We start from the raw sequence: 20,402 nt of genomic DNA, 5'->3' as shown, positions 1-20,402 counted from the left end.
ATTGCCCAAACTGCATCTGGAGTTCTGGAATTGCGTATGTATATTCATATGAATGATATTGGCAGGAGGGAACTTTCACTTTGCGTGCTCCATTCGATTTGAAATAATAGGTTTAAGTCATTCAAAGCAAAATTCAATGTGGAAAGCATGTAATCATGTCATTTTAGCTTAGCTTTTTAAAAAAGAGGTATGTTTATAAGGCAAGAAATGTATAAAGCAAGAAGTTCTTTATTGAAGATACAGTTGGTGTATCATTCACCGACAAATTCTGAAGGACTTTTCTCAAGAAACCTTGCATGCGGGCTAGAGAAGGGTGGTGTTTGGATCAGTTTCTAGCCTTCACAGGGTCACTTTGAAGGAAGCTCCTTGTTGAGTGTGGATATTTTTGTAATTTCCAAAAACAAGCCTACTATGGTCACACCCTGTATAGGGTTGGTGAGAAATGCTTAGTAATGGAATGGCTCTATATGGTTTCATTTTGATAAATACTTATTTATAGCTAGACATGTGCTGGGCTCTATGCTTGGCCCTGCTACATATTGAGTTTTGTAGACACGAGCCTGGTTCTTGAAGTTTCGCCTTGCAGCCGGATTTAGATGTTGCTTTGATTAAGGACTGTTTGTTTTTCACCTCCTATCACCGCTGCTATATTGGAAGCAGGCTAGGTTTGTGATGGAAGAAGTCAGGTGCCTCTCCCCGAGGAGAGTGGAATCCATTATAATGCAAGCCATGAGTTAAAGGTTGTGTGGTTTTCTGTTTCACAGAGAGCCTAAATAAAGCAACAAATTAATCCAGTTTGACCCAGTAATGAAATGTTCTGTATCTTCCTGGTTGCTATTCATATCATTTGTATGACTTCCAGTTTCCTCACTGTTCTTTGACCAGTGTCATTGAAAGTGTGTAATCAGCTAGTTACAAGGTCTCTAAAGAATGATGGGGGTGGAACTCTGTGTCTAGTATCCCAACAGTATGCTAACAGCAGTTTGTGTCAGAACCTTGAATATTGTTTGACCACGTGCACAAGTGAAAGTTCTAGAACACCCACACAATTATCTAAATATGTTTGACATTGGCAGGGACTGAGATGGGAAGATCTAGGGTGCTGGGGGGATAGTTGATGTGTTGCAAGGGGTTGGGGTCCTGGTGCATCTTGCCTAGAAATGTCCGTGAGGCCCAGGGTCCACAGTGGTTGGTTGGTTCTCCACCAAGGCCCCGACCTCCTGCGAAGATGAGATTAGGGGTTTACTTGCTCTGGGAATTAGGAAATCAGGGACAAATAGGGCCACATATCCCTGGGAGATAGCACAGGGAATCCTCTGCATGGTTTGTTGGTGGAAGAAAAACATCACCTCTGTTTCCAGCTTCAGTGTGAACATTCAGCTTACTGTACAGAAAGGTCCTTTATTACATTTAAACAAATTTTGTCATTGCGTGTAGTGCGCTAACATAATAAGTTAACCGTTAAATAAGACATGGCAGGAGATTTAAACATTTTCAGATCTGGAATTACCATGCACACCCGTTACCCTATGATAGCCAATGAAGGGACAGATTGATATTGGAGTGCGTTTGTTCTCAGAAGGACCACCCTGTTTTCTAATGTGGGGTATTAGTATGCTATTCGGGACTCGCCCATGCGTGATGCTTCTGTATGGTGTGCATCCAAGGTGTGCATGTCGCCCCTTTGAAAAGTGCACTGTGTGCTCTTCCCCATTGTAAGTACTACCCTTACCTTGGACGTCGGTCCAGGGGATCCACTCTAATGATGCAGTTAAAATTGCATATCCATGTGTGCTGCTTTTATAGAACTAGGGATTTTTTTTCTGCATTTAAATTGCATGGAGTTTAAGAATTCCCATCATACTTCATGCTAATTGCACTCTTCTGCCATTTAAAGACAAATTTTAAGGTTAATGGGAGTGAAGGCATGTGACATGCTGAGCATGCTCAGTGATTTCCCCTGTTTTCTTGAGAGAAGTGCGCAGCCACGTAGAAAGGAAAATAGGCACTGAGGTTAGGCAGCTGGGAAGCAGAGAGGAAGGTTAAAGCCCCTCTCAGAATCTGTAAAACAGTGTAGCAAAGTGCATCTGTCCTGCTTGAGTTTCGCCTGGTTTCCTCCCTCTCTCCCTCTCTCCCTCTCTCCCTTCCTTCCATCTATCTCTCCTGTCTCTTCCTTCCCCTTCTGATTGCCTTCCAGATGCTGTAACCCTCTGTGCTTGCACTTTGTCTTGGGTGGGCTGTTAGGCAGCAGCCTGTCCAAGATTGAGATCACTCAGTGAGCAGGAAGTTAACACAAAAGTCTGATTAAAAAGAAACATCCTTCCACAGAACAGAAGACTTGGGTCTGAGCTCAAAATGCAGTCAGTCTTTTAGGTAGGAAGGCCCTGGGTAGGAATTCAGCACCTTGGTTTCTTTGGAGAGATGTTGGGAGTGATGTACCGTGGGCATCCAAAAGTTCCCCTTGCAGCTGTTTATTTTGTCACGGAATTGTGGTGATACCTGATTTTCACTGACAACAAGTACGTGAAATAACACGAGGTGGAGTTCTATCTGCCTTCTCCTCCTCTGTCTGACAGAAGCTATTTGGAGAGCTGAATTCTAGGCATCCCTAGGTCTGGTTTCCCCTTTGTGGTCTCTTCATACTTTCATGAAGCTAATTTAATGTTAAGCAGTTAATGATAGTCCTGTCTTCTTGTGTGTTCGGGAGGGTTTTCGCTGCAACCCCTAGGAGGGTAAATGAAATTCCTTCTTTCCTAATATTCTCTTGTTCATTTCTACACTGGAACAGATTGTTGCAGTAGGAAAAGTGCACGTGCGTGTGTGTTTCATAGGCAGCTCCACAGCACTGTAGCTAAAGTTAAGAGGAAGTATCCGTAGTCCCTTGAACTGGGAATTTCATGTCTCAGGAGCACTGGACACCTTTGAGAATCACAGCAGCATGGTAGGGCATATAGAGGAAGCGGAATAGGTATTGGCTTTAGAAATGCGTGTCTTGGTTTGCATGTTTTGGGCTTTATGTTCAGAAAAATGCTCAGAGATAAGACACTGACATTCCATGTTGTCCCCTTCCCCTTATCCAAAGACACAAACGGATGTGTAAGATGATTCCACAGATCAGATCCACAAAGAAGTGAACTGAAGTAGGACTTTGTTCTCTTGCTGTGGACATCAAGCACCTCTTTCGGTCCTCACCTCGTGCCTGCCACGTCCCCCGTGCTCCAGTCAATGAGATGCTGAAAACACACGGTCACCAAGGAGGGGATGTTAGTCTCCACAGCAGCTTGCAGCCTGCGGGGAAGTGCTGATTTCTTTTTGAGGTGCTCCAGGAATTTCAAAAAATGGCTAAATCCTCCTTCAGATAGGAGAATAAGCACCCAGTATTTCTTAGTTGATGTTTTCTTTCATGGATTCATCATTCCTTAGTCTTCCTTCTCTTGAGGGTACTTAAAATGTTTTCCATTTGGGGGCACCTGGGTGGCTCCGTCGGGTAAGCGTCCAACTTTGGCTTGGGTCTGATCTCACCATTCATGAGTTCAAGCCCCACATCTGGCTCTGTGCTGACAGCTCAGAGCCTGGAGCCTGCTACGGATTCTGTGTCTCCCTCTGTCTCTGACCCTCTCCTGCTCACACTCTGTGTGTCTCTTTCTCAAAAATAAACATTAAAAAATTTTTTAAATGTTTTCCATTTGTTGTTTCAATTATTCTAGCAGCATTGTGCAAAGACAGTAGACAATAGTAAATATAAGTCCTGTCTTATGAATGAGTAAACTGAGACTCAGGTGGTAAAAAAAACATGGCTGCAGGTGAGTCTTTGTAAGCTGGTCCTGGGCCCTTGGACTCCAGTTACCAGGCCAGTCCAGCATATGTCCCAGTATACATTTAAAAAAACTGCACATTTGTATGACAATTTTTAAGTGAGACTTTAACAGGGAATTTCCAGAATGATAAGCTCAGAAATGAAGTCTAGGAGTGGGCCAAGCTAGCTAGACTGAGGAGTCATTGCTGAAGATGTGAAGGCCGTTTTTTCTCTCCTCATTTCTCTGTGTATGAGTTGGTAATTGTCATTTTTTTCAAACATTGAGAAAAATAGGAAAGCATGCCTTTGTTTGCCATTTTATAGCGACTGTCCTGGTTTCTCTTGATCAGCCTGCCATTGGTAGCATTTAGAAGACCGTCTCTTTAAGAGACAGTCATATGGAATCATAGGCCAGTGTGGCAGAATGTTCCTGCTTACAGAATATTCATGTATTCTGCTCTTCTCCAAATATGGGGCAAAAATGAACACTCGACATTGCAGGACATTCATAAAACCTTACATATGTACATATATACATATATTTGTATGTATGTGGAAGACAAGCTCCTTTTATTAATTTTCCTAGACTCATGTTAGTGAATGTTTTCCTTAGTGTAACAATGTGACTTGGAGCTTTAATAAATCAATCTGGATAATGCAACCAGGATAAATAGTGCCCCCAAGTAATCTGTTATTACACACCCTCCGGCCTGGCCTCCATGCAAATCCATTTGGTCTTAAAGCCTGTCTAAACAGAAAGCAAGCAGATCACATCAGCTTTTTTTCTAGTTTGAACTTCAAATCCACTCCCATCCCAGCGCTCATACCTTTCCCTGCGCACACTCAAAGAAGAAATGGCCTTTGAGAATTGACTTCAGCCTACAGCCGGCACTTTGAGTCAGTTATTGGTTTCAGTGCAGGCCAGCTGGAGCTCTTGAAGCATCACAAGTAAAGAATGGGTAGGGGATGCTCTAAGGACAGCCCCAGGTCCCGGCGCCCTGTGGCTCCCATGCATGCATACTGCAACGCATGTCTACCTCCTCCTTAAGCTGTGTTGTTCTATAGCACTTTTCCATCTTGCATCCCTCTAACATTTCGGAGTATAGAGACGGACGGAGACTCCTTCTGCAGCGCCTGGGTGGCTCTGTCGGTTAAGCGTCTGACTCCGGCTCAGGTCATGATCTTGTGGTCCGTGGGTTCGCGCCCCGCGTCGGGCTCTGTGCCGATAGCTCAGAGCCTGGAGCCTGCTTTGGATTCTGTGTCTCCTTTCCTCCCTCTGCCCCTCCCCTGCTTGCATTCTGTCTCTCGAAAATAAACATTAGAAAAAACTTACTCTAAATAAGCAAGGTCTGGCTGCAGTCACCCTGCTGTACGCTAGATCCCATAACTTACTCATCTTATAAGGGAAGTTTGTACCCTTTGGCCACCGTCACCCATTTCCCTCACTCCCTCCACCTGCTCCCCACCCCCTCTGCTCTCCACTCCTGCTAACTACTAGTCTGCTCTCTGTTTCTATGACCTTGGTTTTTTTTCGATTCCACACATGAGTGAGATCATGCAGGACTTATCCAGAGTAGTGTAAGCACTTCATGAAATTGCTTGGATTTATTTTTATGGTTTAAACTGTTTCACGAAACAGAGTCCAACTGACGAACTGCAGAGTTTGCTTGGTTTTTCAGAAGAAGGGGCAGAACAAGTGGGCTGTCACATTTTCCCTGAGTGCTGTCCAGTGTGGTGACCACCAGCCACATGTGGCTTTTTGAGCACTTAAAATGTGGCTAGTCTAAATTGAGATGTGCTCTAAGTTTAAACTAGACACCAGACTTTTAAAATTTAGTGGGAAAAAAATTGTAGAAACTCTCATTAATGATTTTTATATTGATTTCAACTTGAAGCAACAATAAATAATATAAATAATTGTTGAGTGAACTCAATATATTATGAAAATTAATCGCACCGATTTCTTTTTGCATTTTTAAAATACTTATTTTTGAGAGAGAGAGAGAGCATGCACTCAAGTGGGGGAGGGGGCAGAGAGAGAGAGGGGGACAGAGGATCCAAAGCAGGCTCTGCGCTGACAGCAGAGAGCCTGATGTGGGGCTCGAACTCACGAATGGTGGGATCATGACCTGAGCTGAAGTCTGACTCTCAACTGACAGAGCTACCCAGGCGCCCTTCGTTTTACATTTTTAATCATGGCTACTAGGAAATTTAAGCTCGCATTATATTTCTATTAGATAACAGTATTCTCTAGTGCTCGCCATTAGTTTTTGCTGTTTGGATATTTGAAGATGTTGAAATATATTTTTCTTCCGTCTGATACAGTAGAATAAAAAAACAGGGCAAGAAAAGACGGAGGTAAGAAACAGAACGGAAATGCATTCCCTTCATGGATGTTTATAAATCATGCTGTTTATAAAGAAGATTTATTTGAGAGTAAGGAAGGTCAGAAAGCAAGAGAGGAATAACAGAGGAGAGGGCAGAGGGTTCTCCTGAGGTGGCTTGTGATGATTAAGAAGTCAACTTAAAGCCCCTGTGAGGAAAGGAAAATTGTTACCCTAAGGTCCACACTTAGAGGCTTTGAATAAACTCTTCAAAACATGGCCAAGGGGAGTGACTGTTCCTGAGAAAAAGTTGATATCGCTATAGGAATGAGCGAAGTCCATTAAAACAGATTCCCTGGGGTTGGGTACTTTATGTTTTTCACAAACTGAAATTGTAAAATTCAGTGTTCAGAATAATGTGTTTTCACGCCTCATCTTCTCATACGTAGAAACATTAAAAACATTATCATAATCATCTGTATGGGGAATATCATTCATAGAGGCCATGAGTTCTCGACTACAAGAGTGGCATATGATTTCGGTCACACAGTTTGTCATTCAGCATGTTCAGGGAGGGTAAGCATGCAGCAAGTGGCCCAGGGGAATATTTCGTGGCAGTTCCTGAAAAGAGTATAAAAATTAAAAAGAGGGGTCACAGTGAATGTCACCACAAGTGTGTTTCGTTTTGTGAAGTGCACTTTATGGATTTCTCTTTTGAGAGCAACTGAATAGAATGATAGGACTTGAGGCCTGCCTTCCTCACTGGAGGGCTTTGGTGGCTCCTTTAGGCGTGTCGTTTTCACACATCTTTATTTTAGGGAACGTGGTTGGTGTTGGCGTGCTACATTTATTTACATTACGTGAAACTTTAACAGTTGGCTCCTGAATTAAGAACCCCATTCCCTGAGATCTCTGATGAATAGAGGTCCTCGATAGTAACCAGTGACCGGGTAGTACTGGGGTTACTGTCACTTTGCTCTTTGGACTGTTTAAGTCTTGTTTGTGTTTTTGTCAAAACAATCACAGCACCACGTCGCTGGGTTACTCTTGGTCCAGAGCTCGCTACTTCACGTGGTGCTTTTCGCTTCCATGTTCTCAGGTATAAGTAAATTGCAATAGTAAGGCTAAAATTATTTTCTTTTTTTTTTTTTAAGTTTATATATTATTAAGAGACAGAGAGAGACAGAGCATGAGTATGGGAGGGACAGAGAGAGGAGGAGACACAGAATCCGAGGGAGGCTCCAGGCTCCGAGCTGTCAGCACAGAGCCTGATGCGAGGCTCGAACTCACCAACCGCGAGATCATGACCCGAGCCGAAGTCCGACGCTTAACCGACTGAGCCACCCAGGCGCCCCTAAAATTGTTTCCTAGTAATATGTAGGCCAAAATGTAAATGTAAGATTATAAATCAGAAATGTAAATGTTGTATAATTGCTGAGAAGCAGTTGCCTTCTCTGTTTTAATGGAAAATGAAAATGTCGCAGCAAACCGAAGGAAAGCGTGCAGTTACTTCCCAGCTAGTACTTCTGAGTAGGACACCAGCCTTTGGCCACATGGCTCGAATCAGTGTCCCATTCCCTTCATGAGGGAATTCAGCAATGGGGGTCAACATTTGCTCTTTCAAGAACAGGACAGGTGCCCTAAGGAAAACCTGATTCTCTTTCACCTTGCTTTAACAAACCTTAGTGTACTTCTTTTTTTTTTTTTAATTCTTTTTTTTAACGTTTATTTATTTTTGAGACAGAGAGAGACAGAGCATGAACAGGGGAGGGGCAGAGAGAGAGGGAGACACAGAATCTGAAACAGGCTCCAGGCTCTGAGCTGTCAGCACAGAGCCCGACGCGGGGCTCGAACTCACGGACCGTGAGATCATGACCTGAGCCGAAGTCGGACGCTTAACCGACCGAGCCACCCAGGCGCCCCAAACCTTAGTGTACTACTTAGTAGTTGTCTGTGTGGGGGAGGAAGCTAGCCTGAAATGAACCCAGAGACTTCCTCTCTTGGTGCCCTTGGCATGGGGCAGCTGTGAGTAGCTCCTCTTGATGCTCTAGTATTTTCTGTCAGTGTGCCCTGTCCCTCTGTTGCCACTTCCTTTATGCCAGTCAGACATGAGGGCGTTTGATTCCAGGGGATCTGGAAAAGTGGCCAAGAATCTTTTTCCCACATGCACCCTCGCAGTTAATCCCCGGCTATTTAAGGTAAATAGAGTCACCTGGGGTCCTTGTAAGCAGGAGCCCAGCTCAGACAGTAGAGGGAGGCTCTGTGTGAGCAAGGGAAACCCAGATCAAACCAGATTATTGGTCACCCAGTGAAACCCAAAATCAAACCAGATTTATTTGAATAGAGGTTCTTGTAAATCACTTCTTGATGAGGGCAGGTGTAGATTTGGCTTTGGGTTGATGGGACCCGAGGCCAGAACCCCCTCTCTCTCTTTTTCGTCTTACTCTGTGTGATGGCTTCCTTCTGATAGGCTAGCCATCTCTAAAGCATCAAGCAGGGGTTACAGACAGATCGGGCTTTATTGCTCTGCGACTCTTGTCACTAAAGCGTTCAGGGAGTTCTACTCTGCCAGCTCCTGTTAGAAGACATTTCAAAGCAAGGACCATGATTGGATCAGACTGTGTCACATGACCAGCCCTGTGGTGGGAGAAGTACCGGAAGAAGGTGTCGTGAAGTTAAACTTAATTCGAGTGTGACCTGCCTCTCGGTCTGTGTTGACCACAAGTTATCCAGGAAAGCTCAGTCCTTTGTAGTATAGTGAGGGTTGGACTGGTGACGTATTGAGTTAAGGCCTCAGTGATGAAGAGAAGGGCATTATGTGCCAAGGGTGATGCGCAGCAGAGAGCTGCAAGGCGAAAAGCTTTGCTGCCTCCAGGGAACGGAACCCCGGGGTGATGAGAAAGGCGGTAGGTGCTTGGTCTCGCCCTGCTTTGTGCTGTAGGCAGTTGGGAACCTTTGGAAGCTTTGAGCAAAGAGGTGACACAATTGTGTTTCTGTTTCATAGTGAAGACTGGAAAGCTTTCTTAGCTTTCTTAGCTTTCTTAGGCCATCACACATCAAACTAGTAGTATTTTCCTAGCACTCTGGGGTGAAAGCTGGCAGGCAGTCATGGCCTCAGGCTCACTGGATGCCCCCCGGGGCAGAGGATTCGCCTTCTGGGTGGGAGGAGAGGGAACAGCTTCTGGCAGCAGAGTGAAGGTGCCTAGGTGGAGGCTTGTCTGGACAAGAATGTGTGCCATCCAGGCAAGAGAAGATAGAACCTACACCCAGAACCAAGTAATGGAAATTGGGAGAAAGGAAGGAGAGAATAGGTGGTGAGGTTTAATTCAGTCCTTACATCTCATGTTGGCCCTTATTTTCACTCTCCAATAACATTGTAAATAAAATGATTCAAGTTGCAACGCTTTTTCTCGTTCATTCTTACCCCACTGAACCCTCTGCCTGTAACCCCTCCTGCTTTCCTCAAACTTTGATGTATTTAGGAATCACCTGGAAAGTTGTCTTACGTGTATACAGAATCCCAGGCCCCAGCTAGAGATGCTGAGTCTGTATAGGTCTGGGATGGGGCCCAGGCATTTATGTTTGTCCCAGGCTTTCTAGTCATTACAGAGAAGCTATATTTTTATGAAAGAAACGCAAGGCCTTTGCCAACACTCCCCAACTAGAGCCAGTGGACTCCGTGGGTCCCTTGATGCCTTGTGTGTCACTATACTATTGATAATGAACTGTGATTCTTTATGTGTTCTCTCCACAAAATCAACCCTCACTCAGTGAGTGACCTATAAATGTTAGTTGACCTGAGTTGAAAGCCTATAAAGGAGAAGAAACAAAAGACGTGGAAAATACACGAAATGGGCAAGACTACACGAATAACCAGACATTTACAATAGTTTAAGTTTACTTTTCTTTGGTATTTTAAGAAAGATTGCTCTGCTCTTAGACTCGGATCCTTCTTTAAAAACAAATTTTGCTTGCATTTTCTCATATGTCAAACTCTCTCTCTCTCTCTCTCTCTCTCTCTCTCTCTCGGTTGTCAGGTTTTGTAGAAGAGGCAATCCATTATATAGTAATTCATGCCCTGGAATAATTAATTTACCTCACATGAGTGAGTACTTTATTCTGAGAACATGCAGTGTACCCTGAGTCACCACGAGACCTGGCTTTAATCAATACAGAGAAAGCTTTTTAATTGTCCTTTGTCACTGCTAATGCTTGACACTGATTAGTGGAGTATGCTTTCCTATCTGGCAAAGTCTTTATTGAGAATATGCAGTTATAATTTGGACCGTATTTTTCTGCAACTGAATCCGTACTTTTTAAGTTCACATGTGGAGATAGAACAGGAGCCAAGAACTTTGCAACATTCTTTTTATCTGTTTAACTCCAATAAGCAATTCAGATTACAGAAGAAGTCTCCTAATCTGGGAATGGAAATTAGAGAATTGACCACTCTTCAGAAACATACAAGTGGGGTACCTGGGTGGCTCAGTTGGTTAAGCATCCGGCTCTTGATCTCAGCTCAGGTCATGATCTCACAGTTTGCGAGATCGAGCCCCGCGTCTGGCTCTGCCCTGATAGCACGGAGCCTGGGATTCTCTCTCCTCCTCTCTCTCTGGCCTTCCCCCACTTGTGCTCCTGCACTTGTTTTCTTTCTCACTCTCTCTCAATAAATGAACCTTAAAAAAAAACGTAAAAGCACTTGTATTTATAGACTGAAGTCACTGAGGCATGGCATCACCATATGTACATAAACACAGACAGGGTATGCATTCCGTATTGATGCTGGTCCCTTTCGTCCTACAGATCACAGCCATCTAAATGAAGGGTTCTGGACCTTCATTAAACTAAGCTCAGCCAGGATTATTTGAACATGCAACTCAGTACCATAACATGAAGTGAACCATGGTAAGCGTGGTTGAATGCTAGCCCTCCTCTCTCAAAATCTACATTCTGGTAGAAGGAAATGAACGTCCATGGAAGACTGGCTTCATGGACTGCTGGGATGGAGTCTTGCAGTACAGAGAAAAGGATTTGTTGGAATTTTCTATTCAGAAATAGTCAAATGACAGGTCCTCTAAATACAAAGTTTGTTTTTCCCCCCAAAGACTCTGTTGAGATAGTATTAGCTGGCCTGAATTTTGTGTATGCTGTATTTAGGAAGACATAGTGATGAAGAAAACCTCAGTTGCTGGTGAAGGTAAAAACCACTAATTGTAGTGCTTTAGCTTCTCCGCCTCTAAATTGGTGATAATCACCATACATTTATGTTAAAATGTAATGTGAGGTAAGGTAATAACAAAGCAGAAAACACCAGTGAATTCTATACATACCTTACCTCCATGTGGCCCCACAGAATGGAGGCTGACACCTGTCAAAACACGGACACATTTTGGGATATCGTATGGGCCAGGTAGGTGCTACAATGGATTTTACAAACAGAATGACCAACAATTGTAGGAAATGAGTTGACTCCAGCCTCTAGGTTCCTGTCCCTCCAAATCTGGTCTCCGCATTTCCTTCAGAGTTCTCTTGATAAAACACAACATCTGTGCACACCAGACCAACATCTCTGTGAACAATTCATCCCTGGATCCAAAGTAGTCATTGATTTGAAACACATTAATGACCTGCTGGACACTATGCTAAACATTGATGACACTTTTTATTTATTTATTTTTTTTTCATCATGAAACTAACAGTTGGGTTGGGGAAATAGGCATTAAGTATAAGATCAAAGGTAGAATCTCTCATTTTTTCCCCTCCAACCTTTGGAATAAAGTTGAAACTCCTGAGCATAACATATAACCGTGTCATTTATCATTATCTGGCCCCTAACTCCTTTCTTTTGACATTGTCATCTCTGGCTAACCAAATCATTCCTTGTTCTCTGAATATGCCAACTTTTTTTTTTTTCTTTTTCATGCCTTCGTACATGGCCACTGCTTTTGCTTGGCTTACTTCTTCCTGCTTGGTGAGCTCTTCCCTTAGCCATAGAGATATTGCTCAAATGTCTCCTCCTTTGTTACAGGTAGGGTGATTTCCTTCCCTGCACTCCCAAAGCCTCATTTCCAATCCCCATATCTGGCACTTGCACTGTTGTATCATGATGCTATCTTTGTGTGGCCCTTTCTCCTCTGAGACTGTGAACCTTTGAAAATAGAAGCTGTGCCTTACTTGCTTTTTATCTTCCTAGACCCCAGCACAGAACTTGACCCAGAGTAAATGCTAAGAAAATGTTGGTTGATCTTAAATTGTTCTTTATAATCATATTAGCAAGCTCTGGAGACTAGGAAAGAGAAATGTGCATGGGAAGGAGGGGGATGACTTAGTGACATTGGCTTATAAAAGTAAGGCTCTATTGCAAATTCTAAAGGCCAATGGTTTTATATTTGATGGAGCTTTAGAGTTAAGAGATTCAACTAGAATTTTCTAAAATGAGCCTGTCTAGGTTATTATTTTGAATTAAAATAAGTTTAATGTTTATCTTGGAGAGAGAGAGACAGAGAGTGAGTAGGGAAGGGGAAGAGAGAGAGAGAGGGAGACACAGAGTCCGAAGCAGGCTCCAGGCTCTGAGCTGTCAGCACAGGGCCTGACGCAGGGCTTGAACTCACGAGCTACAAGCTCATGACCTGAGCTGAAGTTGGACGCTCAACTGACTGAGCTACCCAGGTGCCTCTGTTTAGGTTATTATTTTGGTACGGATATTACCTGTCACACTGATGCTCAGAATGAGGATGAGAAGGCATGGATTTCAGGCATGAAATCGTCATGTGATCCCATGCTGATGGAGGAAGAAAATCTTAGTTCTCTGTAAGGACATTGCTACAGTGACATGCTTTGACATGAGCCTGTGCCCAAGGACACTCCTGGCCACACACTTCAGAGCCAGTGAGGCTGAAGACAGACACCAGCCTGGACCATTACCACCTCGTAAGTTTCTTGTGCCTGCTTTTAGAAAAATGAAGAAGATGCAAATTTATGGTGCCAAGACTGTCAGCTGCAGATGATGGTCTTTGCAGCGAGGAGAGAAGGTTTCTATTCTTCTCAGCCGCTGGGAGACTGTATTGTGTTTGCCTCCCTAATGGGTCGTTTTGCGTACTTACGAGATGATTGCAGTGAGGTGGTTTGACTTCAGGTCAGAGCGTAGCGCAACAAAAAACCCCTTTGCGATGAAAACACCACTAGGCCTTTGCTTGAGAGGCCACGTGCATTATTAAGCTGTCCGTGACACGCCAGAACAGGGATACTTGGAACTTTTGTCCCCAGCCTGTAGTAGAGCGCATCAATGTCCTAGACGTGCCCACACTTCCTGAACAGGGAACTACCAGATGCCGAGGCCTCTGGTACCTGCCAGGGCCATTCTTCTCCCTCCAGTGTCTCACTGTGCAGGTAGGAAGTGGCATTAAGTTACAGTGACGTGTCTGGCAGACATGAGCATCACTGTGGTGTCGTGTTAAGGACACAAAGCCATGGAAATTGATACCATGGACATTCATGTAAAATTCATTCGTGTCTTTTATTCTTACACCAAAGCTCTATCTCTTTCAATAATTTCTGAATAGAATTTTTATTCAATTGCTCCCATAATGAACTGGAGCTTATTCTTTGCCTATATACGGTTTACATTTTGCCCAGTGACTGATGGGAACGTGATCTTAGAGGGAAATGTTTATCATATTCACAAAAACAATATTCTCCAGCCTTTTAAAAATCACTTTTGGAATGATTAAAATCTAATGCCAGGAGGGAGAGAGGGAAATAGGGGTAGTAAGAAAAGTGTAGGGATTTCAACTCTGTAGCTGATGTTCTATTTAAAAAAAATAAAGCAAGGGGCGCCTGGGTGGCTCAGTCGGTTGGGCGTCCGACTTCGGCTCAGGTCATGATCTCGCGGTCCGTGAGTTCAAGCCCCGCGTCGGGCTCTGTGCGGACAGCTCAGAGCCTGGAGCCTGTTTCAGATTCTGTGTCTCCCTCTCTCTCTGCCCCTCCCCTGTTCATGCTCTGTCTCTCTCTGTCTCAAAAATAAATAAACGTTAAAAAAAATTTAAAAAAAAGTGATTAGAAAGAGCTGGGTAGTAAGTACTTTGGTGTTTATTCTGTATATTCGTATCTAAGCTTAAATGCTTTATAATAAAATCATTGTGAAGCACCCTTTGCGTAGCATTAGATAATTTCAGGAAGTAATGGGACCATTATAATTTATTTTTGTTACAAATTTTCAACTTGACAACAATGAAGAAATGCTCACTAGTGTGTATTGCTGTGTGTATGTCTTTTTTGTATAAAAACATATGCTTTAGATTTTTAATCAGCTTAATCTGGCTTTTGCCTTCATTACTTTCTATTGGGTAAATCTTACCTTTTTAAGTCGGGTTAAAGAAAATCTAAAATATGGAAGCCGAAGATGTTCAGGAGTGTAGTTAACAAGTGGCTTCTATTCGGGGGGCGGCGCTGGTGAGATGCCCTGTAGACTTGCTCAGAGAGATGCTCCTTGCCATTCTGTTCTCCTCAGTCTCTCTCGCCTGCTAGTGGACATTCCAGCCTTTGATTCAGGTTAGCGTGGCAGAGCTTCTGTTGGCCTCTGTCACCAAGCACACTTGAGCAACTCCGGTCACGCTCATCCAGAAACACGCACTTGACTGTGGCCACCACACATCTGCTCAGTGACGGCCCCCTGAAGATTCTCATCCCCAGACTCTCCTTGAGAATATGGTACCTTCCATGGCAGAAGGGACTTTGCAGGCATGATTAAGTTAGAGCCTTGAGATGGGGAGATAACACTAGATGGTCTGGGTGGTCAGATCTGATCACATAGAACCTGAGGAAAGGATCGTAGAGTCGGAAGGAGATGGCCAAGGAAGTTGGCATGATCGGCTCGTGAGTCCAGACCTGTGAGCGGCCTCCAGAAACTAGAAAAAGTGAGAGCAGTCTCTCTAAAGAGCCTCCAGAAGGAATACAACCCTATCAGTCAGTACCTTGATTTCAGCCCAGTGAAAGTGGTTTTAGACTGCTGACCTCCAGAAGCATAAGATGATGAGTCTGTGTTGTTGTTGCTAAGTTCTGGCTAATTTCTTACAGCAGCCATACGAAGCTCATACAGAGGGGCTTGTACTTGAGACAGGATGAGCAAGGGCTTGGCAGAGGACTAAGACCTCTTCCCCATCGGAGGTAACCGAGCTCACAGAGAGCAAGGGTTACATCCTCAACAGTGCTGGCTTTGAGTCAGACTGCCTGAGTAAAAATCCTGGCACCACCATTTATTAGCAGTGTCACCTTGAATAAGAGGGCCTCTGTCTGCCTTTGTTTTCTCATCTGTAAAATGGGAATGATAACAGAACTTGCTTGAGAGGCTTGTAATGAGGCTAACTGACATAATCCACACAGGGAGCTTGCATAGCACCTGGCACAGCAGGGGTGCTATAAAGGTTGCTTGTTATTATACAAGCCCTCGGCTATGTCAAAGGCTTTGCTGTGTGTTTGTGGTTGCTGAATTTTACTAGGTTATTTAATAAGGCACTCTTTCTTTTGGGAACCACGTGAATTATGCATTCCTCCCACATATAAATCTAAAAGAAGTACCCACTCGTTCTGGGGACAGTGACATTGTAGCTAAATGCATGGTTCTTGACCTGATGGGGTCTTTGTTTTCTTTTAATAGGGGCACAAAAATAAATATACATTTTTTGTGTTTAAAAAACAGGTCTTTTTCTTGCAGTGAAATATGTTCATGATTACCCGTTTAGGTCTTGATTCAGAGAGCCCTTAGGTTTGTGTTCTTTACCTATCCTTGTGCTCACAGTAGGAGGATTTTCCTAAAATACCAGCCATCTTCTCAAGGTCAGGAGGACTACACGTGGTGGTTGGGGGCAGGGTGCATTCAGGGTCCTTGTAGCTCTGAAGTTAGAATGTGGAAAACTTCACAGATCATGGCCAGCAATTGGTTTATGGCATGGTGGAAGGCGGACAGCTCACTCAAATTCTGTCTTCCTTCATTCTGGAACACCCTCTCTCATAATGAAGTCATTTAGTACTTTCTAGTCCCCATGTCTCTGTATATTTTTTTTATCACTTAATTTACATCATGATAAGTGTACTCTTTAATGCTCATCCCCTATTACTCTACCCACCCGCCCCCCCCCCCCCCCCCACCTCCTCTCTGGTAACCATCAGTTCTCTAAAGAGTCTGTCCTTGGTTTGCCTCTTTCTCTCCCCTTTTTTCCTTTGCTCGTGTGTTTTGTTTCTTAAATTTCACATATGAGTGAAATCACAGGGTATTTGCCTTTCTCTGACTGACTTAATTCTGCTTAGCATTATACTCTTGTAGCTCTATCCATCTTGTTGCAAATGGCAAGATTTCATTCTTCTTTATGGCCAAATAATATTCTGTTGGATACACACACACACACACACACACACACACACACACACGTTTGGCTATTGTAAATAACTGAAATAAACATAAGGGTGCATGTATCCCTTTGAATTAGTGTTTTTCTTTTAACGTTTATTCATTTTTGAGAGACAGAGCGTGAGTGGGAGAAGGGCAGAGAGAGAGAGGGAGGCACAGAATCTGAAGCAGGCTCCAGGCTCTGAGCTGTCAGCACAGAGCCCGATGTGGGGCTCGAACTCACAAACTGTGAGATCGTGACCTGAGCCGAAGTCAGGCGCTTAACTGACTGAGCCACCCAGGCACTCCTGAATTAGTGTTTTTGTATCTTTTGGGTAAATACCAAGGAGTGCGATTGCTGGATCATAGGGTAGTTCTATTTTCAATTTTTGAGGAACCTCCATATAGTCTTCCACGGTGGCTGCACTAGTGTGCATTCCCGCCAGTAGGGCACAAGGGTTCCCTTTCTCCACATCTTAGCCAACACATGTTGTTTCTTATGTTTTTGATTTTAGCAATTTCTGACAGGTGTGAGGTGATACCTCATTGTAGTTTTGATTTGCATTTCCCTGATGATGAATGACGTAGAGCATCTTTTCATGTGTCTGTTGGCCAACTGAGTGCCTTCTTTGGAGAAATGTCTGTTCATGTCTTTGGCCCATTAAAGAATTTTTTTATGCTTATTTTTGAGAGAGAGGGAGAGAGAGACTGAGCATGAACGGGGGAGGGGCAGAGAGAGAGGGAGACATAGGATCCAAAGTATGCTCCAGGCTCTGAGCTGTCAGCACAGAGCCTGACCCGGGGTTCGGATTCACGGACCATGAGATCATGACCTGAGCTGAAGTCGCGCTCAACTGACTGAGCCGCCTAGGCATCTTCTGCCCATTTTTTTTTTTAATAGATTGGTTTTTTGGGGTGTTGAGTTGTAGAAGTTCTTAATATATTTTGGATACAAACCCTTTGTCAGATATATAATTTGCAAATCTTATCCCATTCAGTAGGTTGCCATTTAGTTTTGTTGGTTGTTTCCTTTGCTGTGCAGAAACTTTGTATTTTGATGAAGTCCCAGTAGTTTATTTTTGCTTTTATTTCCCTTGCCTCAGGAGACATATCTAGAAAAAATGTTGCTACAGCCGATGTCTAGTATCTGTGTCTCTTTAGATGGAACCTGGGATGAGCTGTCATTGGGCTCATACTGAATTTTCCTCTGTGGTTGCCATCTGAGTGGTCAGGGGTAGCATTCCAGACAGAGAGATGAGCTTATGCACATGGTGAGGCAAAAAGACAATAAAGAACAGGGTGTGGTGGGGAAATTACAGTTGAGCCATATGGTGTATGCTGGGTGGAGAGGCTGTGTGGGAGATGAAACTGGAATTGTCCACTGAGGAAAGAGTGTGAAGAGCTTTGGACGTCCAACTTAGGAGCATGAACTTGACCCTAAAGCCCTTTGCTCACCAGAGTGTGCACAGGTGCTCTATCAAAACAGATATATTCCGAGGGGAAATAAGGGCTCTGTAGTCCCAGAGTTTTGGAAATGTTGGAGGAAACAAGAAAAAGGGCTTCTTTCCTCTTGGAGTTTCTCTGAGCCTATAAATACGTTGGGAATTTTCTAGAAGCTCATACAGTAGATAGGTAGAAACGAGACCCGAAACTAAGGCTTTGGGATAAAAAAGAGTAAGTGGGTCTGGGAAATATTCAGGATGAGGGGTAGAAAACAATTGGTGACCAATTAGGTGGTGGGGTAGGGGGCACCGAGGAGGTGTGGCAGGGGAGAGAAGGCCAATGCCACTGCAGTTTCAAGTTCAGGGTTTTAGGCATTACCTTAGCATTTTAGGCACTGGAGGCATAGAGATGATGAAGCCGGTTTTGTGGGAAGACGACAGGTTTTGAATTTATCGTGGACTTGTTTTTATGATGCTGGCAGGTGCCCGTGCCCATAGACTACAAAGCTGGGCAGAGCTGAGACGTTCAAGCCATAGGTACTGATGAAGACCTCCAGGGACAGTGGGGTCCGATGACGCACGTCACGTTCACTTACACCGGTCAATCAATAACACTATAGTGACTGGCAGAAGGGTAGAGCCGCCATTGAGCCCTTAAGTGCTGACACTCATATTCTAATTAGGATCCATGTCATGTTTCAATAGGAGCTGCATCTTTTCTTGCAGAATCACCGCCTGTGCAATGACTATGAATAAGTATGTTGAAGAAAACGTATCTCAGAAGTCCTACACGACCATCAAGTATTTCATGAAGATGCTGAGCAGCGTCAGCGAGACCCTGATCTTCATCTTCATGGGCGTGTCCACCGTTGGAAAGAACCACGAGTGGAACTGGGCCTTCGTGTGCTTCACTCTTGCCTTCTGTCTCATCTGGCGAGCGCTGGGTAATGGTGCTTGTTTCGCAAATGAACGCTCAGACGAATGGGGCTCGCTTCTTCTTGTCCTCCCTTTGGCTGCTGCTCCTTCGTCTTCTTCCTTGTCTTCTCCCTCGCCCTCTCCTCCCCCTCTTCCCCATTCCTGATAGATGCTTTCCATCCCCAAGTACCTTCGTGACTATGCTGTAAGTCAGACTAACCTCTCTGGGCCTCTCTGAGTCCACGTTTTCTCCCATTATCCTGGAACAACGAGGACGCGCGCCTGAGAGCGGAGGTGCAGGGGAAGATCATGGGACTTAGATTAGATACCCTGCCCGTGTGCCACAGAAGCGCAGAAAATGAGTCTTCCTAGTTTCACGTCCCGGCCTCACACAGTCTGCTCTCTTTGGTTTTGCTTTTTGTTCTCAGGTGTCTTTGTCCTGACTCAGGTCATTAACTGGTTCCGGACGATTCCCCTGACCTTTAAGGATCAGTTCATCATTGCCTATGGAGGGCTCCGAGGTGCCATCTGCTTTGCGCTTGTGTTTCTCCTACCTGCTGCTGTGTTTCCTCGGAAAAAGCTGTTCATTACAGCTGCAATCGTTGTCATATTCTTTACTGTCTTCATCCTGGTGAGTAAGTTTCTTTGTTCCGGCAAAGTCTGTCTGGTTACCAAGAGGAGACCAGATCTTTCGGGCTATCATAATGTACTCCTTTTGCAGGATACAAAGTGGCAAAGGTGGGTTGGAACTTTGGCAGTTGTGACGTTAGGGAAAGTGCTGTCTTCTCATGTCACCTGATGGTACGGGACCCTGGGAGAATCCAGTTTGTTTGCTTGCCCCCCCCCACCCCCCTCACAGGAATTCTTATTTAAGGAAACTCAGCTAAGTGATCTAAGCTTACTACTGGAAACTTATGAACTGAGCTTGCTAACCCTTGTCATTTGTCTTACTCTCTGACCTAGTAAATGTGCTCGTTAAATGCTACTTGTGTGATGACCTTCCCACAGCAATTTGACATTAGTTGACTGCATAGCAGTGTGTCCCTGCAAATGATGGGCGGTGTGAATACATGTTTAGTATCAGGAGGCAGAAAGTGTGGTAGGAAGAACACGGGCTCGTGTCAGGATCCTGACTTCGCCAACCAGTCTCTTTAAGTTAATGAGCCAGCCCTTAGGAGATTATATTTCGCAGATACTCACTTAGTAAATATGTATTGGGACTCCTACGATGTGCCAGACAGTGCTCTGGGGGCTTAGGATCCGTGACTGAACAAAACACAGAAATATCTCTGTCCTTGTGAACTTAGCATCCCAGAGGGGATGGCAGAAACTAGACCCCAGACATGGTGAGTGAGTAAATTATAGAGTATGTAAGAAGGTAAAAGGTGCTATATAAGGAGAAGTAAGGGCTCAGGCGAGGGTGGAGTGGTAAATGACAGGGAGTTGCGGTTCTTTTTAAAATTATTTTTAATGTTTATTTTGAAAGAGAGAGAGAGAGCGTGTGTGCAAGTGTGGCAGGGTCAGAGAAAGAGGAAAGAGAG

The 20,402-nt window shown here is 44.2% G+C and overlaps 1 protein-coding gene across 2 annotated transcripts in view; it reads left to right on the top strand.

Moving 5' to 3' along the window:
- The window catches only part of SLC9A2 (solute carrier family 9 member A2), a 98,983-nt gene that overhangs the window by 47,457 nt on the left and 31,124 nt on the right, over positions 1-20,402 (top strand). For both annotated transcript variants that reach the window (XM_027069370.2, XM_053200375.1), the window contains exons 4-5: positions 18,673-18,890; positions 19,290-19,492. In XM_027069370.2, the coding sequence (XP_026925171.1) occupies positions 18,673-18,890; positions 19,290-19,492 (421 nt within the window). The remainder of the gene's footprint in view (positions 1-18,672; positions 18,891-19,289; positions 19,493-20,402) is intronic.

The sequence above is a fragment of the Acinonyx jubatus genome, chromosome A3, assembly GCF_027475565.1.
Source record: "Acinonyx jubatus isolate Ajub_Pintada_27869175 chromosome A3, VMU_Ajub_asm_v1.0, whole genome shotgun sequence".
NCBI classification, from domain to species: Eukaryota; Metazoa; Chordata; class Mammalia; order Carnivora; family Felidae; genus Acinonyx; species Acinonyx jubatus.
This window is presented reverse-complemented; position numbering and strand designations above follow the sequence as displayed.